We start from the raw sequence: 18,138 nt of genomic DNA, 5'->3' as shown, positions 1-18,138 counted from the left end.
TTGGAGATCAGCCGTTGCCGTGAGCTGTGGTGTAGGTTGCAGATGCAGCTCAGATCTGTCATTGCTGTAGCTGTGTCACAGGCCGGCAACTGGAGCTCCAGTTAGACCCCTAAGCCTGGGAACCTCCATATGCTTTGGGTGTGGCCCTAAAAGGCAAAAAAAAAAGAGAAGAAAACAAAAAAAGACTAACACACTCCAGGCAGGTAGGATAATGTATTGGAATATTCATTTTTATTGGTTCTCACTGCATTCTACCCACTCACTCTCACCCCAGCCCTGCTCCAACCCCTACCCTCAGCATGTAACCCATACCCAATGCTCTCTTGGTCCAAGGAAAATGGTACATAAGTGGCGGGGTGAAAGAATAAGTAGCCCAGAGGGAGAAGAAAAAGAAAATTCCTCCAGCTTGGAAAGACAACTAAAACAGCCAATCTTGAAAGTGGGCAAGAGGCAGGTGGGTCCGAGAGGAATGGCTCTAGGGAGGCTGGAACCTGGGCTTGGGGCTCCCAGCATCACAGGAAACCCACCAGCCTGAGAGCAGCAGAATGATGGGGGCTTAGTCAATGACATTACAGACAGGACGGTGATGCCCAGAAGGTTTGGAGGTTCATCCCCCATCACTGGGAAATGGGGAAGGAAGCCTTCTGGATCTTTGCGACACTGAAAGCAAAAGAGGATTCCCCACTCCAACCCAGGAGAATGGGAGCTCAGAATCAAAGTGAATTCAATACATAGGGAAATGTGGCACCAACTCTAGTTTGGGAAGCACCATTCATGTGAGCTTTCTGTGGGCAAGAGTTACTTGTGCTCTGATGCAGTGTTTCTCAAACACTGATTGCCCAGACACCACCTAGGGGTCTTGTTAATTAAGATGCTGATTTTAAATCGGTAGCTGTGGAGTGGCCTGAGAATCTGCATTTCTAACAAACATCCACCTCTGGCCCCTGAACCACACCTCTGAAAAGCAAAGGTCTAAGGCGGGGCTTAGCAAACTTTTTCTAAAAGGATAGTAAAAATGTCAGCTCTGTGGGCCTCCTAGTCTCCATCTATTCAACTCTGCCATGGCAAGTGCGAACGCAGCGACAGAGAATATGTAAAGGAATAAATGGGACTGTCCCCGTAAAACATTCTTTATGGATACTGAAACTTGAATTTCATATAACTTTCATGTGTCCCACAATATTTTCTTTCTAGTTCTTTTTTTTTTTCCCAACCCTTAAAAAATGTTTTTAAAAAATTCTTAGCTTACAGGCTAAACAGAGGATGGAGGTGGTCTGAATTTGACCGATACCCCAGTCTAAAACAGGAGAGAACCCACAGTAGGCATTCCTGACTAATTAAATTCAAGGGGTTGCTCAGATAGCCTACTTTTCTACCCTGAAGTTGATTTTCTTCCCCGTGATCCTTCTGCCAGTGCTTTGCTTTTCAAACAGCAGACACTTTGGGGACAAGTGGGTCCTGGCAAATGTACTCCTTCAAAACTCACTGAAATGACTTGAAAAAGACAGCCCTAAATCCTTCTTCTTCTAATAAGAGGCCCTGTGGAATAACAGGTTCCTGTTTTAGTGAAAGAGCTTTAAGGATGAGATTAAACTTCAACCACAGTTTTCTGAGCAAACGGAAGAGTGACATGATCCAGGGAAGAAATTCACCCTTGCAGAACAACTCCCAGTAAATTCCAAAGCAATTGTCTCAGAACTTTATCCCACGAACCCATGTAAAATTCTCTCCATACCCTTGACCTCACATTCCATTCTGACTCAAGAGACAGAAAAGATTCCTTATTCATCTTGCAAGCCCCTTTCACCATTAATCAGCCACCATCCCAGTGACACAGTTCTATCTCTCCAGGAATAAAGCAACACGCTTTAAAGTCCAAGAGGGAGACAGGTTCTAGAGACAAAAGTGGCTGGGCCCCAGGCGGGGACCACTCCTCCATACTCCACCACTCCCTGAGAATTCGCCTGGACAAGGAGAGCAGAAGCAGGCTCAGCCATCACCTGCACCCCACACAACCCTTCACACCTAGAAATGCCTGTAGAGGTTTGCTGGATGAACCAATGAGCTTGACCCAGGACCCTGGTGCAGGGGAAGTGGTCCATTGTCGCTCTCTGTTTTTTTTATTTTGTTCTGTTTTGTTGCTTTTTAGGGCTGCCCGCTATGGCATATGGAAGTTTCCAGGCTAGGGGTTGAATTGGAGTTACAGCTACCAGCCACAGCCACAGTAATGTGGGATCTGAGCCACATCTGCAGCTGTGCCAATGCTGGATCCTTACCCCACTGAGTGAGGCCAGGGATCAAACGTGCATCCTCATGGATACTAGTTGGATTCATTTCCACAGCACCACAACGGGAACTCCCTCCCTGTTTGCTAAGCCTATCTCCCCGCACTGGGAAGTGCTCAAAGGAAGAAATTCCTTCAAGGAGCTCACTGCCTTTCTCGCTTGCCAACTATCCTGCTGGCAACCCAGCATCCCCCAGACCTGTCCAGCCTCTACCAATTCTTAGCTCCGTTGACATAGGAAAGTTTCAATGGAAGTTTATGAACTTCAGGTTCTTCATTGGTAAAAATAAGGGTAATCAACATATCATCCAGAGAAAATATTCATAAGAAAATACTTTAACCACCCATATGGCTCAGGCACTGTTTAATCAGAAAGGTGGGAGTTCCAGTCTTGGTGCAGTGGTTAATGAATCTGACTAGGAACCACGAGGTTGCAGGTTTGATCCCTGGCCTTGCTCAGTGGGTTAAGGATCCAGTGTTGCCATGAGTTATGGTATAGGTTGCAGATGCGGCTTGGATCTGGCATTGCTGTGGCTGTGGTATAGGCCGGGGGCCACAGCTCCAATTAGACCCCTAGCCTGGGAACCTCCATATGCCGAGGGAGCAGCCCTAGAAAGACAAAAAGACAAAAAAAAATCAGAAAGGTGTCAGCCTTAAACACCTGGTATGACTGTACTGGCAAGTACCAGCTAAGGCTCAGCCCGCCTACCTCATGGTGGGCTTTGTAAAGAATGACTAACTTAACACAGATAAAGCCCCTGGGGTTTCTACTGGAAGACATCCATACGCCCCCTCCCTACCCTCTGTCCTCTCCTTCCTAGACTCCAAGCCTACAGTAGTAGCCACGAACAAGTTCCATGGCCAACACTACCGCAGGACACCTGACAGTCACTGTACCATTTATTTAGGTCATGGCCAGGGTTGCCGCTGACTCCTACTAGAGCCAGCTTCTCCTGCAGACAACTCAGGGAGCCCCCAAGGCCTCTTCCAGAAGGTCCTACACACAGAAAACTCGTGGTCACCCTGGGCAGGAAGACAACGGGAACCTGGTACTCCTGGGTACACACAGTCAACCCGCTTGTAGGAAGATAGCCTACTTGGTGGGGAGTAGGGGGAAAGACACCCAAAGCACCCAAATGCCCACCCCACCCTCCTCAAATCAGGATAATAGGGACCAAACCTCAAATGCCACAAAAAAAAAAAAAAGCAACTGGGTCATTTCATTGGCAAATAACTCCAGCACAGATTTCACAGGGAAAACCCTACAAACCCTGACCATCATTAAGACTCCATGCCCATGGGGAAAAGACCTGGCTGCTGCTCTGGAGGAACCCTGGCTTCTTCCCTGAAAAGACATAGCACATCTCCCATAGGACCTGACATGTGACATTCAATACATGTCACTACTCTCAAGCCCTATTGAGACTGGAAGGAAATAAGAAAATGACTTGCTCAAACTATTGCATTTGGGGTGGATAAGCAATGAAATCCTGCTGCATAGCACAGGGAACTATATCTAGTCACTTGTGATAGAACATGATGGAGGATAATGTGAGAAAAAGAATATATATATATATTATATATATATATATATATGACTGGGTCACTTTGCTGTACAGCAGAAATTGACAGAACACTGTAAATCAACTATAATGGAAAAAACAAAAATCATATTTAAAAAAGTGACTTGTTCAACAAACAACTATCCTTACTATGACTGGGGCAAATGGGAAGTCTTGGCACAGAAAGAGGAGAAAGGAAATTGCACATTATAAAAAGGAATACCTGTTAAGAAGTAGAAAATATCATAAATGTGGCTTATTTATGGATAATAGCAGGTATTTGTTTGGGGTGCTAATAATCTAATTAGTAGTCAATCCAGTGCATCCTCTATTATCAGCTGATCCATAATTACTGCTCCATGCTGAGTATTTTCCCGGTACATGATAGCTTTCAACTCCTCAGCACAAACAACCAAATAATTGGTGCTATTATGCTGGATACAGGACTCTTCCTTTCTGAGGGGTGATGTGGGGGGCATTTGCTATTCACTGCAGCCTTTGCATTTTCAGCATCTCTTAATTCCTCACCATCCCCTCTTTCACCAGTCTTAAGGCATGCCGAAAGCCCTCAAGAACGCGATGGCTTGGAGAGTTTAAGCCTGGAACCAGAAACATGCCCAGTTTCTGTAGGGGGGATGTGTTCATAAGGGCTATCAAATAGTGCTGAAAGCACAATATATTTCTCTTTGAACGTGTTGTAAAGTTTTCTCTTTGACTATTGGTTTAAAATGACTTGTTCTGGAAGAGATAGTTTCTGATATAAAACTATTTCATTCAACAGCTTCTGGTCTCAACGAGATGTGGGTAATTCCAGAAAGCAGAACAAAGGCGGGCTATAAAGGCAGGTTGCTAAGGGAAAAATATATTCAATCATCACTTTCAGGAGACCAGATTCCCTGCGACTGGGTGAGGTGAGAAAGAAACCTGGGGTGAGGGTGGTGAAGTGGGAGGAGGATGGGCTCTGGAGCCAGACAGACGAGGTTTGGAATACAGTTCCTCCACTTCCACTGAATGTTTCTAAGCCTGATGGTCCCCACCTGAAAAACAAAGCTGTTAATGCCTACTACACAGGGTTGTTAGGAATAGATGTATCCAACTATAATGTAAAATATAAAAATCATCACGAAAATTTTTTTTAAAAAGAGTAGATGTCTGACACAGGAAGCTCCTAGCATTTACAGGGGCTCAGGTTGTTAGTTCTCTGCTTTTTTCTTGGGTGCAAAAAAAAAAAAAAATAGAAGCTGCTTTCCTATAAGCCAGTAGCTTGTGCCATGTAATTCCATTCATTGTAACTAAGCCTCCACCTCTTCACTATAAACATAGGTAGATTTCAGCCCGGATTCACTACGGGCAGCTATACCAGCCACATTCCCACTGGTGGTTCCCACTGTTCTGAAGGTCCTCCCACTGCCCTGCTCTCCCCTAGGGTCCGTCCACTCCCCTTATGTTCCTATGAGTCAACGATTAAAGAGTAAATTCTCAGCAGGTGTTGTATGTGGGGTGGCTGGTATCTGTACTATACTACTTGTGAAATTCTCCCAGTGTGTGAAAGGGAGTCATAGTTGGGAAGTTACAAAGTCCTATCAAGGCCTTTCTGTACAGACTCTTATTCAGAAACAGAAACCAATGGCTACTAAAAGGAATGAAAATTGCGATGCTCTGAGCCCAAAGGAGGCACTGAAGCCTGGAGCTGGGAGTCACCACTCAGCGCCGACTTCATCTTTTTGAACGTCTTATTGAGGTGGAATATACAAACAGGAAAGAGCAGGTACTCAATGCATTTTTACAAAATGAACACACCCAAGTTACAAGATCAAGAAACTGACAGAGTACCAGTTCTCCAAATGCTCTCCAACCACGCTTCCTGCAGTCACTAACAATGCCAACCAAGGGTCACCAGAAGCTGAATTCAAACACTGTAGATTAGTTCAGTCTGTTCTTGTATTTTATGTAAGTGGAATTCCACAGCTCACAGGTAAATCTGGCCTGCCCCATCTTAGGACAAACTAGGACTGGATTTTGCATTTATAAATCTTTGAAAATCATGCCAAAAAAGTAATATTTCATAAGATGGGAAAACTACATGAGATTCAAATGTCAGGGTCCATAAATAAAAGTTTTTAGAGCATTGGGAACTATATCTAGTCAATTATGACGGAGCATGATAAGGAGAGAAAAAAGAATGTATATATGTATGTGCGACTGGGTCACCTTGCAGTACAGTACAAAATTGACAGAACACTGTAAGCCAGTTATAATGGGAAAAAATAAAAATCATTTAAAATAAAAAATAAGGTTTTATTGGGACAAGACCAGGCTCATTTCATTTACAGGTCGTCTTTTACGTCATAGCAGCAGAGTGGAATACTTACAAACAGAAACCTTATCACCTTAAAAAAAAAAAATCCTGAGTATCTGATCCTTTACGGAAAAAGTTTGCTGACTTCAATTTGAGTGCAAGGCATTCATTGAAATAAGAGTGCATTTCTTTGGGGTTTACCGCTAGGAGTGAAATTGCAGGGTCGTAGCTATATACATGTGTTCAGCATTGGTAGACACAGTCGAGACGTTTTCCAAAATATACACTCAGTTTTAAGAGAAAAGCTAAAACCTGGAGCAGAAGCCATAATCTCAGTGTTAAGAGGGGCAGGGAGAATTACAGGGAGTTTATCTGATCCAGCATTAAACAAATGATTAGAAAACCATCAGGACCTTTGAGTGGAGAGAGAAAATATCAGAGTTATCTAGGTTTGCACTTCTTTTCATTCTATCTCCATGCACACTGCTCAAAAATATAGTTCCCTTTAATGCTGCCATGCTCTGCAGAAATGGACAACAGTAGAAAAGTCATGTTTCTGCTCAGGATCCTGCAATAGCGAATGACTTTGTCACTCAGGCCACATCACAAAAGCATCACCATGAGCCCTCCCTAAGCTTACCTGAATTGCAGACAAAATACCAGAAAGACACTAGCAACCTCCTGATTTTATGCTGTCGTAATTTTCAGCATACACATAGGCAGCAACTACATTACTCACATGCAACCTCCAAAGCAGCCACCAAGAGGCTGAACCATGCATGTACCGGGTAGATCTGACAGTCTGTCTACACAGCCGAACTAAGCCATCACTGTCATCAATGGGCTTTCAAGGCTAAAGGGCATCCTCTGTCTTCGAGCCAGAAGGCTCTCGAGTAATGCCCGGCACTTTCCAAAGACACTTGCCTGGAGTCACACCCCCTTACACCTGCCTCGCATTTCCGATAGGATGTACTTCTTGGGTTCTTTCAAGTGACATTTTCCTCTCAGAGGGGAATTGGTTCTGATTGTTTAAGAACCACATTCATCATGAAAGGGATTCAAATCAACAATTTCTGTCTTAATTGCACCATCCTGTTGACTTCTGAATTGAGGAACCTCTGGAATGACAGCAGAGGCTCACTTCCTGCCGGCACACCCTGCCAGCCCTGGGGGCTCACGGGCACAAGGACAGAGCCAGTACCAACCACAGGACTGAAGGGGTAGGAAAGCCTCTCTCTGCTTCTCCCAGGGCCAGGAGTCTGCCGCTCCAGGCCAACAATTTCCCACAGCAGTAGTGTCCTGTGGAACATTTCTATACGGCCTCTGGATGAGTTCATCTTGGCCTGTCCTGGAAGAAAACCAAGGTCCTGGAGGCCCCCCCAAAGTCAGACTCTACAATTCCTTTAATCCAATCCTCCGTTCCCTTCTGGATGCAGAAACACAACACCGGTGTTTTATTCGAGGTAACGAGTCATTTCTCAGCAAGAGCACGAGCTTTTTGTCTGTATGAAAGGATACACATAGCATAGACACAGAGAAAATAGATGTCATTTCCCCCTGGAAAAGGACGCCAGCCAGAAGTTGAGCACAGCCATGATACAAACAGCGTGTGCTTTACAGTCAAAAGAGAAAGTTCAAGGCCACTTCCAGCTTGGGAAAGCTTGCCCGTCTCCTCCTTATAATCCCAATTTCATCACACTTTAGAAAGCAAGGATAACCATAACACCTACCTCACCAGGTGGTAGGAAGAATCACAGGAGGCATTTCGGAATAAAAACGCTTTGTAAACTGTAACCGATCACAGGAAGAGGTGGAGGAAGGAAGCTACTTCTCCCAGTTCCTGATTCATCCTTAATTAGTCAGGTCTTTGGACCCGTGCCTCTCCAGGTGAAGACACCAGCCCACCGCAATAAGGCCCTCAGTCAATTCAGCCCTCAGCTGGCGGCTATCAACTGCCTGTCTATTAAGAGCCAATTATCTGGGTGGCTTAATTAATCCATGGACCACATGGTCCGATCTCCCCAAGATCCTAGAAAACAAGGAGCCTGAAACCCAGGCGCCAGCTAATTTTTCAATGACCATCAAGGAGGCTGGTATGCCTGCATGTTGCAGCTGCCAGTGATGGGAGCATAAATATTGATTGGCTTAGTCTCTCTGTGGCTGCGGGGGAAATTAACGATTAGCGTGTTCTCAGAGGAACAACAGAAGCTACATAAATCCTCAGCCTGGACGATTAGGGGGGGGAAAAAATCCTAATTTCCCAACCCTAGTGCAGATAGAGGAAAAGGATGGATCGCCTCTTGGAGAGAGCTTGTCAAGATGGGAAGGTCCTACCCCCTCCATAGATGTTAGCCACACCCGCCTGCCGGGAACAAGATGCAGATGGAGTTGAAACAACAGGATCATTAGGGGAAAAAGGCAGCTGGGTGGTGGTTCTGTCACCTGGGCACTTGGATGCAGGGTGCTGCTCGCCCTGCATTTCCCTGAAAGCTCTCTGTAGGGCTCACAGTTAAGAAGACAAGGAACATGAGGAGAATTTTTTTTTTTTTTAAGTGTCCGATCCCGTCTCTGGGAAATGGTAGGCAGAAGAGATTTTGTACTTGAAGTCAAGTCGGAGGCAGTGGTCTGGGCTCCTTCATTCCTGTCCTGAGGCCTCATGCTACTACAAGGGCATCCGACTGGAAGGGCTCAGGGTGGCCCAGACTGGCTACTTCCCTCCTTCGGGAAGAACTGCCTTTGCGTCCAGAACAGCGGCGAGGCAAGCAGCTCGTGACCTTGGCCAGAGCCTTCAGGGAAGTGCTGGGCTCCTGCACCGCCAGACTTCTTCCTGGGGCTCCTGACCAAGTGTCCTGTGCTGCTCCGCTCTGGGCGCCACCCCCCTCGCCTTCCAGATTGTGAATAAGAAAAGGAGGAAGAATGGGATGAAGAGAGGGAAGGAAGCTCTGGAAAGGAAAACAGGAGGCAAGGGGACGCCCTGGATAGCATGTACGTTCCTCTTGCCATAGCGTTCTCTTCCTCTCTCCCCATCAGCTTCCTGGTGTTCATGAGGTCCCGTGAGGGCAGCAGCTGCTGCCAAAGGCAAAGGCGGTGGCCCCAAAAGGTCATCTCAGGCCATTTATTCTGAAATACCAAAATATCAGAGCCAGCAAATTTCAGGAGCTTCTGCAGAATTCCCCAGGGTACCAGGGTACGCGCCTGTGTTCCTCTGTATCCCAAAGGGGTTCTCTCTTAATCAGCTCAACATCTGAGGACTTGGAAACTGATTTATGTTCTTGGTTAATCTAGCGTTTCTGGTAAAATAATTAAAAGATAAGTAATAGACGCAGAGTATCTGTGGTGTAATTATTTAAAGCCATGAGGGCTCACTTCGGGAGTTATTCACTGGTAACCCCAAACGACTCAGACTGCTGGCGAGGCAAGTGGGAGATGGGCAGCGCTGGAGCATGCTGCTCCCATTGCACAGTTGAGGAGACTGAGCCTGGAAGAGACCTTCTGAGTTATCCTTAGCACTGCCAACAGCCAAAAGAGACACCCAGGCTGCCACATGGATAAAGAAAAACTCCTGATTCTGACATGATCGGAGCTGCCAGGAGGGCGCCGGGCTCTCTCTCCAGCCCTGGACCCTGGTGAACAGTGAGAGTCTCTGAGGCCGAGGAGGAAGGCTCAGGGTCACTGCGGGCAAGTGGGAAGAGGCAGCAGTTAGCTGCAGAGGGCACAGGGCATGTCAGATTCACTTCCCCAAACAGATGGCGGGTCTATAATGCTGGTCTCAGGTGGAATGTGCAAAAGTCACAGCAGGGTTCATAGGCTCCCCCCAGAGACAGGAGCTGGGGATTCGTCCCTGCATTCTAGTTCAAATTCTTTTCCAAAAAAATGCTTTGGGGACTTTGAAGTGCTCTGGAAGAGTAACAAAACTGTAAACGTTAGAAACTAAATGAGGGCACAGAAACACACTTCTTCAACTTCAAAATGTGTTCCTGGCTGCCTGATAATGCGTAAGACTAGTCTGGAAAATTGGGATGGGAGAGGTGTGAGAAAGGATGCAGGCAAAGGTGGCAGACGAGATGGCATGTGAACTTGGCCGTGTGGAAACCCCGGGCCTTAGGCATCAGCCAACGGCAGCCTCATTCTGTCCCTGTCCAGTTAATAAATGATTTCTGATGAGTGGAAATTAACACGTTTAAATGATACAAACAGATGAGCAACCTTGGAAAAGGGTAGTCTGTAGACAGGCTGGGGAGGCTTGTGACAGGGACATTAATTTCCCCTTCCTTTCTGGTTTTGCCCTTTCGTCTTCATCGATTTGAGCAAGTATCATTTTGTGTCTCTGGGAAATTTTGAGACAGGAGCTCCTGGTCCTTGTTTCCCAAAGCACCAGGCCACTTAGGGGAATAAGGATTTAGGGAGAGAGAATGAGAGAGCATCCCAGACTGACTCAAAGAGATTCCCTTAGAACAGATCCATGGGTCCCTGGCACAGGGCTCCCACCAGGACCTGGGGGGGAAAAAATGCCATCTGGGAAATTGAGCTGGGACAAGGGTGCAACCCAGGGTAGGCCAAAAACGATCCAGGAAGTAGAAATTCCCACCAGCCTGATGGGACTGAACAGGGCAAGAGAGGACGTACAGGGGAGCTCAGGGGGCTTGTTTTCATTTTTATCTAGAAACCAAAGGCACGCTGTTTCTTAACGACCTGAGGTTCCAACCTCCTGCTCTCCTATTTCCCAGCTCCTTACAGCAGCTACATCTGGGCCACAAGGCAACACCACCTCACCCCCACCCCACCTGCTCCAGGAACGGCCTTAGATGGCAACACAGCACAGCCCAGGCCCCAACACACAGAGGCGTGAACGGAAGGATGAACATCCATGTGATAATGGGCTGTTTCTGGCCGTGCCTGAGTCAAAATTCCCTGGACAGAGTCTAGAATGTGTCCACGGAGCATCAGCAGACTATTAGGGTCTCTCTCTGAAACTAACGATTTTCTTTTTAGTGGGAGAAAGTATCTAATAAATGGGGAGTAAAATAACAGTGTCATATACTTAAGGCACTCGCAATATGCAAATGTTACAGAAAACAAGCTCTTTCCTAATGGTGTTTGCGACGCTTCTAGTACAGCACAAATACATTTACATGGGCCCGAGGCACTTTTTTCAAAGCCTTTACATTGCCAACACCTTCCTCCAAAAGTACCCTCAGGCCTCAAACGCTTCTGCTTTTTACTAAGCCCTAAGCCCCCGACTAAATTTAGTTTCTTGGAAATCAGAGACAAATTTGCTGGGTTGTTGCTTGGTTTGGTTTCTCAGTTCTGTCAGTTACTGCAGAATTCTCCACATGGCAAACAAATGATAGAGGAGAGAAGAAATGGTAACGTTTTCAGGTCCTTTTTAGCAGTACAATACTTATCGCTAAAATACGGTTTAAATTAAGGCATCAAGCTTGTTACATGATTTTCAATTAGGAATTAGAGCTTGGCTGAATTCGAGGGTGGGAAACCCCATAAAAATGGAACCAACATCAAAAAATCAAAGAAATCTTTATTTGAGCTATTAATAGAACCAGCCCTTCTTGCAACTAAGGGGGGGGGGGGGAATCCAATTAATTTTCTTAAATCAAGAGTGCAGCCTGGCTTCTCTATACCACCTGAGTTGTGACTGGGCATAGGTTTTATTTTGTGATCAGGGCCCCTTTGGAGATGCCATTGCCAGGTGAATGGGAGTGTCCTAACACTGAGGAAGAGGGCTTGGGAGCCCAGAGCTAGAACCTGTAGCCATCTCCAATGAAGACAATTGGCTGCATGGAATCTACAAACTGGGAGGTCCCAGCCCAGGAGCCCTCGCCACTTCCCTCTGCTGTCCAATCCCTCCACCATTCCACCTTTTCAAAATAATTTTAAAGGAAGGGAGCCTGTTACTCTTGCTTTGGAAAATCACTGACTCCCTCTGCCACACTGGGAGGAGCCTAGGCAGGATGAAAATTTCCCCATGGCTTCGACCTGTCCAAGGCAAGAGCTTTCCCCATGTCAATGCATGAGCAATGCCTAGAAAACCTAGGATACTGAACTCTCCTGAAAAACCAAAATCTTTTCCCTACAATAGACAAAGGTCCAACCTGAATCTCTATTGTTGAGGAAACAAACTCTGCCCTGGCAAATGATTCCTAAATCAATGGGGCTGCAACCACCTGCAACCATTTGGTGCCACCACCCAGTGGTGACACTGCAGCCTCCCATTGGACCCACCCACCAGGGGGCACTCTGTCTAGCCAGAGGAGCCTTCTCTGCCCCACATGGCTTTCCCCAAGAACAGGGCAGGATGGCACTCTGAGACGGGTTCCCCACAAATTACACCAACCTCCCTGGGGCTCTCCAAAGGCCAGCACTTAGGGAGGATCCACGGAAGGGCTTGGAAAATAGATGGACATCATGCAGCTGTAAACATCCCTAACCTCCCCCATCACCCAATAGTGAAGACTTAGGCATCCACCTGGCTTGGCGGCATGGAAGGAGCACTTGTGTGGCCAGTTCCCAGAATGATCCCATACCATTCTGGTCCTGATGCGGCCACATAATCATGGCCAATTGTTGGGCCAATTGTTGAACCTCATTACTCAATCTCATCTGCATAAAAGTATGATCTGCCTTATGGTTTGCGGTGGTTGTGGAGATTATATGAACTAATATATGTGAAAGTGGAGTTTGTGAATTTGTAGAGCACTATGCACATGCTAGCTATTGCTATTTCACATGAATGCACATGCTCACACATGCCTGGTCCATGAGGAACTCAGAAAGAATGAAATCATTCGGCCATATTTACACACGGCCAAATGAACTACAAAAAAATCAACAGACTTGGTATTCTTCATCTAGCTCCCAAATACCATCCATCAATAGGCTGCTTCAGACTCACAGGGAGCCCTTGTAGACATGCTGGTTCTAGGACCTTCTACCAAACCCGAAGAATCATAATCTCTGCAGTAAACTCCAAAATGTGGATATTAAACCAGCTCTCCAGGTAGTTCAGGTTTGGAAAGCAACTGCACTCCTTGGGGACCTGACATGCAAATTTCCTGTATAGATGGGTCACAGGAATAAAACCATGCTCTTTATCTCTCCACCCCTCCCCTCAGATACATATACACTAAGACACAGACAGGTCCTCACCCACCAGCCACAAAATACATCCACAAATACACACAACACATTTATGTAGACACACAAGCCATACTACAGGTGAAAAACAGGAAGAAGAAATATACTAACAAAAAAGAAGGGTGACCAATACTAAGTACCAAGATTTGTAAAGCCTAAAGAATGTATGGTTATAAAGGATACAGAAAAATGGGGAGAAGGGAATAAGATGTTCAGACAAAGAGCCAGTGCTCAAAAGTAGAAGATACCCTCTTCCTCGACTGCACAGCACGATGCCCGTCCTTCTGACCCTAGACCACCGCTCCCATGCCATCGACTTCTCATCTGCTTGTAACTCTGCCTCACCCGGGAACTGGAAGAGCCCTCCAAACGGCGGGGACTCCGCTACTGCTCACAGCCGCCCGCACACCTCACACAGAGCCTGGCCTACGGTTGCACTCGGTAAATGTGTGCTCAGCGCACGCCCGGGATGAGAAGGGGCAGGTAAGGAAGAAGGACAAAGTGCACAAAGGAGGGAGGAGATCTCCAGCCCCAGCTCCCTGGTGTACACTGGGAATAAGTAAGCTTAAGGTAATGAGGTTCAACGCCACACAGAGAGGGTTCCTGTCCCTGCAGGCATCATTATCTGCATCACAAGGAGCAGAACCACCCAGGGAAAAGAAGAAAAGCTCTCCAGATCTACCGGCAGGTCTGAGAGGAGGGAGAAAATTGATCCAGCATGATGAAGGCTGTCGGAAGTCACCAGTCTGACCTCGTCACTCCCCTGCTTAGTACACCTCCCAAGGTCCCCTCGTACCCACGAGGCCCTTCCCACCAGGACCCTTCTACATCTCCCCAGCCTCACCCCTGTCATCAGCCACACGCTTTGACGCTCAGACTGTGCCAAACTCACAGAGCATGCTGTGTCATTCCTCTCAGACTGTTTGTGGTGCAGTTAACCTCTACCTGAAATGCCCTCCACACCTACTGGCAAACCTACTGTTCATCCTTTTCAATGTAGTTTGATTTATGTCCTCCTCCTCCTCCAGGAAGTCCCCAGGCTCCCACGACACCCAATGCACTGAGTCCTCTTAGCCCTCAGCACACTGGATGGTCCTGGTTCATTCCCGAGCAAATCCTCTGCCCTCAGAGGATAAGCTCTGCATCTCTGTACCCACAGCACCTAGCACACTGCCTGGCACATGGCAGACCGGCAATAAATGCTTATGGAATTCAATCGAGTGCTGGCAAGATTCCAAAACATAAATGCCCAGACTTAGTTAAAAGGCGATCTCAGAGGCAACTTGACAGAGTGGAAAGATGCTGAATACCAAAGGTCAGAGTTCAAATCAGTGGTGTCCTGAGGCAAGGTACTTAAAGACAGAACCTGCTTCCTAATCTATGCAATAAGGAGAATTCCACCCAACTCATACAACTACTTATGAAGAAGCACCCACTGTGTACCTGGCACCTAGTAGGTCCTCCGCAGGGTACTTACTGGGAACCTCCCTTCTCTCTCCCTTCCTTCTTTTTTTTTTTTTTTTTTCCAGTTTCTCCTTTGGGACCCGAAGCTTCTCTTAAGGGCGTTTTCTCATTCCCTGGAGGACCTCTCTGGGCCGGGTTCATAAATGTTGCCTGGCTGGTCAGGAAACTCCCTTCTGGCCTCCTTCTGTGTCCCACGGCCAGGTCTGTGGAAGAGGAGACTGAGGAATGGGGGCTCTGAATTAAAGGTGAGCCCCAGCCTGCAGGGAGAACCTTACAGCTCGCTCACAAGAGTCGACTGGGCAGGAGTTGGAAAAGCCACTTGGATTCTCATTTCCCCAACTCCCCACCAATACCGAGGCTCTTTACAGGCTCTTTAGTGATGTTTAGGGCACATTCAATTCAACTTCCAATGCAGCTGAAGGGGTCGAGAACAATTATAAAGCAGGGGTGGCGACAGGCCAGGTGGGCCCGGGCAGCAGCAACCGCCCAACCGCCCGAGAGGCTGCAGGGCGCTCGCCCGCGCAGCACACGCGCGCGCGGCGCACCCCCGGCCTCCTCTAGTCGGGCCTGGCAGTGCGGGAAGGAAGGAGGTCAGCGCAGCCGCCAGACTTCTCGCGGGTGCACCGGCCGGCCCTGCCACCCGACCCCACCAGTGGCGACTCTCTCGCCGCGCCCACAGACCGCCACCCCCTGAGCGGCTCGACTGCAGCGCCTCCGCCGCCCCGGGACCCCGGGACCCCGGGACCCCGGATCCCGGATCCCGGCGCGCTGTCCAAGTTGAGAGCCCTGATCCGCCTGCCAGCACTCGCCCACCACCCACACTCACTCCCACTTACACACAGCGCGAGGACTAGGGTGCCCCTAAGCTTTTTTTGAATCCAGAAATATCATACTGTAGCCATATCCGGCGCCGGGTTACCTGCTCGCAGCACCCAGACCCCCGCCCTGGCTTCCCGGGAGCCCGCAAACCCCGCGCGCGAGCTGCGCGCCCTCCTGCCAACCACTGCCCCGCGCCCGCCCGCGCCGCCAAACCCCGTACCTTGGGGGTCTGCACTTCAGGTCCCGTCGGCACCTCCAACTTCTTCTTGGTTACCCAGAAGAACAGCAGCACGGTGATCCACAGCACTCCGAAGATCGGCAGCACCAGGCGGCGAGGCAGGCGCCGCATGGTCCCCCTTGCCTTCTCCTCTCGGCGCTACGCCCCTGGGGCACCCCCTGGCGGCCAGGGTCGGCGGGGCAGGAGTCCCCGAGAGTGCCCTGCTCAGGGGAGCTCTGGCCGCGGGGTGCGGGTGGGGGGCCGGCGGGATCCTGCCAAACGCCCCGCCTGCTTGGGAGAGAAGCAGGCAGGGCCGAGGGGCACAGCCCCGAGGCACGGCAGGGAAGGGCCGAGGAGCAGCCGAGCTGGACGCCCGCTCCAGCCGGAAAAGCGCGGTGGCCACGGAGATGCTCCGCGCGCCGCCGCCGCCGCCGCCGCCGCCGCCGCCTTGGCCGCCGCCGCGAGGGAAACTGACTCGAGCTGCGGGGAGGGAGGAATCCGGGGCTGTGCCCGGCACCCCAGGAGGAGCACGAGGGAGGAGGGAAGGGAAGGAGCGAAGGGGGAGGGAGGGCCGACAGACTGACCGACCCGGAGCCCAGGCAGGAGCAAGCGGAGCTAGGAGGGGGGGGCGCTATCGTCCCCCCACACACACACACCGAGGCGCTGGGTGCAGTTCTGAGGCCCCCAGCGCCGAGCTCCGGGCGCAGCCCCGGGGCTAACCTGGGATGGTGTGGGGTGGGGCGGGAACGGTGGGTCCGCGAGGCCCGCCACCCGCAGCTGCAAGCTGGGACCCAACGGCCAACCGGCGCCAGGCGGAGCTGTGCCTGGGAGGACTTTCCCGCTCACTGCTGGGGGCTGCACGTGGCGTCCAAAGCCGGTCCCGCCCTCTGTGCACCCTCCCTAAGGGAGCTGGCGCTGGAACCTTGGGATGCTGGCCGCGCTGCTGCCCCACCCGCGAGTCATGCTCCTGGACTTTCAGGGCCAAGGCCCAGTTCAGCCAACTCCCCAGGGTGTTTCTCTGCCTGCCTGCAGGTGCCTGGCAACTTTTTTTGCTTAATGGAACGCTGAGTTGATCTAAATTTAACTTTAAAGAAATCCTTTTAAAAATTAAGGTGCAATTATCTCTCTTAAAGGTTTTCTCTCTTTGTAAAGATCAGGGCTTTGTGCTTGCAGAAGATGGGGTGGGAGTGGGGATGGTCCAGAGTTGGGTCAACCAACATGGGGTTCTTAGAAAGCCATCAGGAGGCAGGAGGGCACCGGGTTACCTTTCAAAAGCCCCTTTCCCCAAATGCCTTTTGGAAGTGCAGCCTTCTTCCTCTTGCAAATTAAAGCTACTTGGGTCTAGAGGTTAGAGCAGGCTGAATTGGAGTCCCATTGGGGTCTCAGCTAGGCTGCAATAACGGTGATATCACTGGACTAGGGGCTCCTGGCCCCCATCAGCCACACTAGCTGTGTGAATCCTGGGCAAGTCCTTTACCTTCCCTGAGCCTTAGATTCCTCATCTGTAAAATGGGAACGATAGATACTACCTCCTTGGACAAGTGAATGAATAGTTGTGAAAGCCAAATGCAAGGGGCTGGTGTCACCTGATCATCTGATCCCTCGAAGAGGGGAAGAGAGAACCCTGGCTCTCCCTGGGGAACAGTGCCATCTTATGTGTGTAGCCTGAGTTGAGAGATGCTTATCTCATCAAGTTGCTTGGGGAGGTTAAAGTTATGCACCTACTATTATAGCCATCATCCTCCCTGCCTCTCCCTACAGAGTTCCACATAGAGGGAGCCCCTGACCCAAAGAAAGGTAGGACAGGTGTAACAGGCTCCAAAATTCACTCTCCAGGAAGATGGAGCCAATAAGAAGTGGAGTCAGAAATGGAAGAATCTACTGAAAGCCCCTGTGTTTGGTACCTTGTCTTTCAGCCACAGGGCAGTCCTTTCTCACGACCCCACAGTGTTCCTGGCCAGGCTGTAGATAGGAAGTTTGGGGTTGGGAACAAAGGTGGAAATCATACAGCCTCAAAAAGCTGAGCACTCTTGCCAGCCCACCTCAGGATTCAGCTGAGCTCTCAGATCAACACACAGAACCCTGGGGATGGATGGTCCAGGATTTGCCTCTGGTAGAACTCTATACACTGAAAGATTGAGGTAGGCTCCCTGGCCACCACTTTAGCTGGGCAAAGGTCCAGGGAGATCACGGTTATGGGAGGGAAGGGGCAGCAGCAAGAGAACCCCTCCCTGCAGCATCTTGAGCTTCCTGGATCTCTTCCAAGAGCCTTACCCTGGACCTGCAGGCTGGGGCCTGCAAAGTATTCTGCGGCACACTCTGCAGGGAACCCCCGGGCAAG

At 49.3% G+C, this 18,138-nt stretch overlaps 1 protein-coding gene across 1 annotated transcript in view; it reads right to left on the bottom strand.

Moving 5' to 3' along the window:
- Positions 1 to 15,936, bottom strand: part of GALNT14 (polypeptide N-acetylgalactosaminyltransferase 14) — a 211,388-nt gene extending 195,452 nt beyond the window's left edge. Inside the window, exon 1 of the mRNA XM_047779229.1 lies at positions 15,801 to 15,936. Within this exon, the coding sequence (XP_047635185.1) occupies positions 15,801 to 15,929 (129 nt within the window). The 5' untranslated portion in view covers positions 15,930 to 15,936. The remainder of the gene's footprint in view (positions 1 to 15,800) is intronic.
- Positions 15,937 to 18,138: the final 2,202 nt, after the last annotated feature.

Source organism: Phacochoerus africanus, chromosome 5 (genome assembly GCF_016906955.1).
Source record: "Phacochoerus africanus isolate WHEZ1 chromosome 5, ROS_Pafr_v1, whole genome shotgun sequence".
NCBI classification, from domain to species: Eukaryota; Metazoa; Chordata; class Mammalia; order Artiodactyla; family Suidae; genus Phacochoerus; species Phacochoerus africanus.
This window is presented reverse-complemented; position numbering and strand designations above follow the sequence as displayed.